The sequence below is a fragment of the Petaurus breviceps genome, unplaced genomic scaffold, assembly GCF_028583685.1.
Source record: "Petaurus breviceps papuanus isolate PSGF00001 unplaced genomic scaffold, PetGlider_PUasm1.0 181, whole genome shotgun sequence".
In the NCBI taxonomy this organism is placed as follows: domain Eukaryota; kingdom Metazoa; phylum Chordata; class Mammalia; order Diprotodontia; family Petauridae; genus Petaurus; species Petaurus breviceps.
The window spans coordinates 5749999-5757361 of NW_027185784.1; the positions used below are offsets into that span (position 1 = coordinate 5749999).

The window sequence follows — 7363 nt, forward strand, 5'->3', positions numbered from 1 at the left end:
ATATGAATCTGTCAAAAATGACTCATTATGTAGTGATAGGGACAGGACCTGTGATTTCTTTTTTTTGTATATTAAATTAATATTTTGTATATTAATTATATTATATATTTTATATAATATATAAATTAAATTTTTGTATATTAAATTAAAATAAAATTTTAATTACACAAATCAATATTTTTGTTAAGCCCAGCCCTCTCCCTTTCTCCTTTGATAAGGGGTGTTTAGCCACCATTGCCACAGTAGGAGGGGCCAGATGGTATACAGAATGTATATTTATACAGTACTAGCCACTACATATTCTTCAAACCTTGCTTTATATAGTTTCTCATTTCTTCTAGGGAAAAGGCAAATTCTTCTAATTAGGGGGTGAAGGGGACAATGGGTCCGTGACCCAGAGAATACTATTTGTTGTATCGTTTAATTAAAACTGAAAATTTTCAAGTCTCTCTGCCAAACATGAGTTAGGTTAGACTCCTGCCCAGCAACCCCTTTACAAAATCCTCAAAGGAGAGAATGTCAGCTCCCAGTACCAATGACTTAGTTAACCTCTAAGTTTTCTCCATTGTCCTCCACAATTGTAACTGACTGGGTGTAGGAATCTGGACAGGCAAAAAGAGTCACGGATGGGAATGACTGCAGCTATGTGGGGCTGACAGATTATATGGCTCTGAGATTGTTGGGGTCAGGGCCATGTTCTCAGGCTACAGCACACTGAGTCAATAAAGCACTTGTGAATGTGTTAAAAGTCCAGACTCTATGTACTATGCAAAGAAAGGGGTAATGATACGGACAACCTTGCCATTTCCTCTAGCCACAGGTAGAAAGGGCTCATTCTGGAGAAGTTTGGCAGAGTCCCCAAACACAAAACCAGCAGAATCCAAATGTGGGCAGAGTGAGAAAGGGTCACCTTGGTTTATTTCTCATGTAGAATGATAATAATGAAGTTAAAGCAGAGATGCAGGGGCAAACTTTCAGAATGGGTAAAATCTAAGACTGGCTAGTGGTCCAATGGGAGGTGCAGGGATCATTCTCTATAACCAAACTGGTCCCCACCAAAATCAGACTCACATCTGGTCAAATTGGGAGCTGTCTCTTCAACTTCCATATGGAATGGAAGAAAGAATGGCAGATGGATTTAAGATATTGCACAAGTGCCCGATACTGCTGGCTGAGTAGGTATGAGAACTAGAATAAACTGGGCTGGATACCCAGAGCTTCAGTGAAAGGCTCGAGTTAAGCCACCCTAGATTCCTTCAGGCACATCAAGCCCTGAGTGGGTCAGCAACTCTCCATCCCAAAGGGCAAAGGCGGTCATCACTGGGGCCCGGAACTCTGTCCTTAGAGTGTACACCACAGCAGGCCGGCTTACATCCACCAGGCTCAGTCTCTGTGCCTCATACTCCAGCAAGAGCCCCACCTTCTCAGGCTGGCCAGTGCCTGTTATGGGGGCACTCTCATTGGCAAGCATGACATGCCACTTCCGGTAAGCATAGGTGCACACCCAGGAATGACCATCTACACCAATGCAGCAATCCCGAGGTATGTCTACATCCTCCACACCTATTTGGAAGTGCTGAGATTTCTTGACTGTTACCCCTCAATAGTGCCGACCACCAGTGACTGCAGTGTTACCCAGCACCACAGCCCAGTCCTTAAAGCGTTCCACATTGAGGGCCACTTTGGTGGGCTCCAGCCCCACGATGCCATACTTAACACCGGTCTCCCCCTTGAAGAGCGCGAGGCTGGTATGAGCTGTCTTTTCTTCTAGCTTGAAACTGATAGCTCTCTGGGTGGCGGCGGCTGGGGGCCCCAACCACTCAGCTCCACAGCAATGGAACACACACGCCATGGGCAGTGCCATCTTGTGCCCCGACTGGGGACCTGTAATTTCTCGGACAAGAAAATTCCTTCTAGAAATGCAAATGAGAATCTTCTTTGGAAGTTATAGTCTTAGGAAGTTGGCTTCCTTTACTAAGCTCTTTATTCTATTTTCATGATTTTCTTTTTTTACTCTGACTTTTCTGCCATATTTTTCCTTTACCTCTCTTACTTGATTTTTAAAATCCTTTTTGAGCTCTTCCATGGCTTGTGACCAATTAATATTTTTCTTTGAGGCTTTTGTTATAGCAGTTTTGACATTTTTGTCTTTTTCTGATTTTATGTTTTGATCTTCCTGTCACCATAGTAACTTTTCATAGTTAGGATCTTTTTCTGCTGTTTGCTCGTTTTCCCAGTCTACTTCTTGACTTTTAATTCTATACTAAAGTGGGGCTCTGCTTTTAGAGTAGAGGGGGCATTGTTTCAAGCACCACTTTTTGTGTGTGTGTACAGCCGTTTTTTGAAATAATTCTGGGGATTTGTAAGTTTTCAATTTTTCTGAGGTGGTATGATCTAAAGATAGGTGTGTTTGCTACTTTCCTGGCCTGTGCTCTGGTGTGTGAGTGACCACACTCTTTTCTGCCCTGGAACTCTGACCAAGGTCCCAGTTTCCCTGTGGCCACAAGCTCGGGTGTGCTAGTGTTCCTCTTTGCCCTGGGACTGAGACCCAGGACTGCAATACGCATTGAAGAATGAGCAATGGAAGAGAGTCTTGCCTCTGGTGCCAGCAAAGGGGTCCCTGTAAGCTCCTGACATACTGTCTAACCTCCTTACCATCTGTGGGCTGAGAGGTCTGGAAACTGCTGCCACTGATTCAATTGTCCCCAAGGCCTGCTGCGGGTTTGCTGGGGCATGGTCTATACTCCACTCTCACCCAGATACAATAGACCTCTCCTGCTGACCTTCTGAGTTATCTTGGGCTTTAAAATTGTTTCACTCCATCCATTTGTGAGTTCTGCCACTGCAAAATTTGTCTTGTGGCATTTTATAAAGTGTTTAGAAGGGGATTTGGAAGAACTCAGGCAAGTCCCTGCCTTTCTACACCATCTTGGCTCCACCTCCTTTAAAATTTTTTCAAATATTATGTCTTCTCTCTTTTTTGGATCATAGCTTTCAGGTAGCTTAAATTGACTCTGCTCAATCTATTTTCCAGGTCAGTTGCTTTTCCAATGAGATATTTTATATTTTCTTCTATTTTTTCATTCTTTTGACTTTTTGTGTTATTCTTTCTAGATGTCTTATGGATTCACTTGCTTCCACTTGTCCAATCCTCATTTTTAAGGAATTATTTTCTTCAGTGAGCTTTTGTACCTTTTCCCATTTGGCCAATTCTGCTTTTTAAGGAGTTCTTTTCTTCAGTATATTTTTGTGCCTCTTTTTATCAAGCTGTTAATTCTCTTTTCATAATTTTCTTGCATCCTCTCATTTCTGTTTTTCATTTTTTTCTACCTCTCTTATCTTTTTCTTTAACTCTTCCTGGAATTCTTATTGGTCTTGTATCCAATTAGCATTCTTCTTTGAGGCTTTGCTTGTAGCTGTTTTCACATTATTGTCTTCTTCTGAGCTTGTATTTTGTTCTTTCTTGCCACCATGGTAGCTTTTCATGCTCAAGTTCTTTGCTAAAATTTAAAGCCTATTTCCTGACTTTGAACTTTATGTTAAAATTGGGCTCTGCTTACCTGGGGGCTCCAGGCTTTTTTGTGCTCCTGGTTTCAGAACTGGCTCTGAGGGTCTGCAAGTTTTTAGTGCTTTCAAGGTGCTGTGATCTGGGGAGTAGTGTGATCATTGTTCTTCTGGTATATACTCTGGTCTTTACCTAGGAAGGACCTCTGCTATGCAGCTGCCATCACTAGTGCTCCTCTCTGCCTTGGCATTGTGATCGGGGCCCCTATTCCTTTGTGACTGACCATGAGTGCTCCTCTCTGCCTTGAAACTGACCCAGAACTACATATGGGCAATAGAGTTGTCAATCAGGACCATATATACTTGGTGCCAGCAAAGTGTTCCCTGTAATTTTTCTGACCAATCTCTGAGCTTAGAGCTCTCAGAGCTATTGCTGCTGCTATTCTTGCCACTACCTGCATGTGCTCTGGACAAGCCTCCACTCTGGTGTCACGAACTCTCCTATCAACCTCTTAAGTTTTCTTAGGCTGGAAAAATGTTTCACCTTCACCTTTTGTTGCCTCTGATCCTCCAAAATTGGATCTGAGGAATTTTTTTTTAGTTGTTTGGAGGGAAATGTTAAGAGAGTTCCACTGGGCTGCTGCCTCTAACCTGCCATCTTTTTTCTCAAGATTTTTGAAGCACAATTTTTTTTCTCTGACATTTCTTTCATTTATCTTTTATATTCACTTCTGTGGATAAGAAGAACTACTTAGCATGAAGGTGTTGAGTTAAGAATGAAGTACGTCAAAGCATTTTCTTTGAAATTGAATATGAATGATTTCTGGGGTTCTGCAAAGGAGCTCTGGAAGCTTGAGCAAATCTGAGTCTGGAGATTTTTAATAGAGTGAGCCTTTGCCTTGAACTTGGATTGTGGATGACTCATACCAGTCAAAATCATTGCAGAAAGTAAGTGAATTACCAAATGGAATATTGAAAAAATGAAAAGGGAAAATGGGAGTGAAAGGAGTCAGTATGGCATTTGGAAAAAGACAGGGAACATCTGGATTTTGTTCCATGAACCATATGCTCAACTAGGTTTTTTTTTGAGGGAGTAAGCAGGGTATTTGGGGCAACACCATGGTGCAAATCACTCTATTGAGTTCAATGAAAGGATCTATTTGTATTTTTTTTTACTAGTTTATTACTTGATGGTATTAAAAATACCTACATTTTCAAACCTTAAAAAAAGATCTTATTTCTCTATTCACAAGATGATATAGTTTTTTGCATTCCATAAAGTTTATTTAACCATTCAAAGTTTATTCTGCTCTGGAAAGGCAGGAAATACATTGTTTAAAAAAAAAGGCATGTGAATTCAGACTTACCTGTACTAGTTAAAAAGCATTTTCTTTTTTTATTTTATCTTTTAAAATTTTGGTGAGATATTTTGTAGTCAGATTGGCAATGATGTCTCTTTTCATTATAGCAGGACCTAATCAGTACCATAGGAGAGAGTGCTGCCTTGGGAGCCGCAGGCATTGTTATTTGGGGAGACATGAATTTGACTTCATCTGAGGTAAGTCAGTACCTTAGTGGCACATTTTATAAATGGAAATGTGTTTGCCTTCCCTTTTCGAAGTGGCCCACTTTCTTCCAAGTTCCTATGGTCCCCATAGTATAGCAGTATAGCTAGAATGAGAAGTATTGGCTTTTGAAGATTCAAAGAAAGAGATGTCACTTTCTTCTGTATTTAGCATGCATTGTCTCCAGAAAAAAATCAGTTTAAAAATAGCAATTTTAAAAATGACTTGTGCATTTCCTCCAAACCTCCAAGAAGTTATGCTCAAATGATGTTACCATGGCTTTCACTGGAAAAAAAATTGGCTTTTTTCCTGGACTTTCAATTAGACTGTGTCATGAAACTATTCCTGCTAGCATGCTGCTAGAACCTCCCTCTGTCCATATAAAACAGCCAGAAGGAAGATCATATCATAGCATGAGTCTCCCTGGGATCAAGTGTGTACTCTGCTGCAGAGTTTTTAGTTTTATTTTATTTTATTTTTGGAGGTTCTCTTCTGGGCTTCAGGGGATTCTCAGAATAAGGTGAACTGGTCCATGCTAAAAGCAAGAAGTTCTTTTCTATGGTGCCTTTAAGAGGTGGCCATGTAACTTGGCTGGAGATACCCAAGGCAGTGCTAAGGAGGGAGGAGCATCATTTGAAGGGTACTTAGGCAGGACATACCCCCTTTCCCCACTTTCATATATACTTCCTCCAAAGTTAGGACAACCCACCAATCCTCACCTTCCTCCAAGGCCTAGAATGACACCTCTAAATTGAAACAGAAAAAGTCAGGAAAAGGATAGAGTCAAGTATGGCATTAAAATTGCTCAGGCAAGATGATTTTTAGGTAATGACAAGTGGAGGCAATCTACGAACATGCTTGACTTCAGCTCATTTGGGTCAGCTGAAGATCATTATTGGCAAGACAGGTAGATAGAACTTGTGGTCTGTTTGTAACTTCATGTAAAAAAAGGAGCCTAGCTCCTCTAGGTGTTTTGTGGCCATCTCCGTGGTATGTGTTTGGACATAAGTACAGCAGAGGATAAGCTAGGGAGGCTTCAGTTTGAGCACTTAACCTAGAACCTTGGAAAGCTCCAAGTTGTGTGTCTCAATGTCTAATGAGAATTCCCAACTCTCTAATGAGAGTGGAATCAACACAACGAAGGGCAGTCTTGGGTGGAGAGATGAGCTTGGCTGTGACATAATTTCAAATTATACAGCCCTCCTTCCCATATGATTGGGAGCAGGAAAAAAAAGATGGAGAGACTCAATAGTTTGTATCCTGGGGACAGGAAAAGTTTAGGTATTGTCCAAGGTGGGGGAAAGAAGCTATATCAGAGAAAATTTGGCAGATATTAGTCTAAGATACACTCTTAGGGGAAGTAGAAAGCAGTATTTTTTTTTAGTTGGGGCTAAAATGACTAGTAACTGATGTCATCTCTAGAAACAATTCCATTCTCATATACTGTATTAATCAGGCATGACAATCTCAAAGAACACAGATAAAGCCTCCCATTAAGTTAGTCTAGCTTATTAATAGCATTTATTAGCATAAAAGCCCTGTATGCATGCTCATTCATACAAGAAGGTGACAAGGCATGTGTTTCTCTTACTGCCATTCCTGGGGTCCCCATCTTTGTTAGACTTGAAGGCTGTACCTCATAACTGCTCTCAGAAAGTCAGAGACTGTGTATGTAAATTTTAAAGTGACATATCAATTAATCAACCAGCTTTTATTAAGCATCTGTGAGATACCAGACACTATGCTAGTTGCTGGGAAATACATCAGTTTTCATTGACATTCATATGATAATAGCTGAACCAGGAAATGGCCCATAGATTCTAAGAGCTGTGCATTTTTTATGCTAAGTTAAATGAAGGGAACTGGAGGTGCTTTGAATAGGTCAGATAAGGCTAAACACAAGGGCTGATAGAATTACGCCAGAGTCAAGTCTTGGTAGATATTCACTGGTCACCCTAGAAGCCTTTCTATTCTATGGGTTTCCCATTCAATCCTGAGACTTTTGTGCCATAGATTGCATGTGGGCAATAGGGGTGATTGTGTTTGTGGAGTGCAAGGGTCCACTAATTAAAACCAAGAGTACTCTTTCAATCCAATCTAAAGACTTTCAGTATTGGGCTAGAAATGGTAACCATGCTGTTATGTGTAGGAATAATGGAACCCTTTTGTGTACTCTACTTCTAGGTCAACTGTACAAAGGTGAAACAGTTTGTTATGTCTGATCTTGGGACCTACATCGTAAATGTGACTAAAGCAGCTGAACTATGCAGCAGACACCTGTGTAGGAATAATGG

General features: G+C 40.7%; 1 protein-coding gene and 1 pseudogene across 1 annotated transcript in view; one reads left to right on the forward strand and one right to left on the reverse strand.

Annotated features, from left to right (window-relative positions):
• Positions 1-7358, forward strand: part of LOC138160429 (hyaluronidase-4) — a gene marked incomplete at its 3' end in the record, with an annotated part of 44252 nt that extends 36894 nt beyond the window's left edge. Inside the window, exons 4-5 of the mRNA XM_069087021.1 lie at positions 4973-5062; positions 7254-7358. Of these exons, the coding sequence (XP_068943122.1) occupies positions 4973-5062; positions 7254-7358 (195 nt within the window). The remainder of the gene's footprint in view (positions 1-4972; positions 5063-7253) is intronic.
• Positions 579-1872, reverse strand: LOC138160427 (SPRY domain-containing protein 4-like; annotated as a pseudogene).
• Positions 7359-7363: the final 5 nt, after the last annotated feature.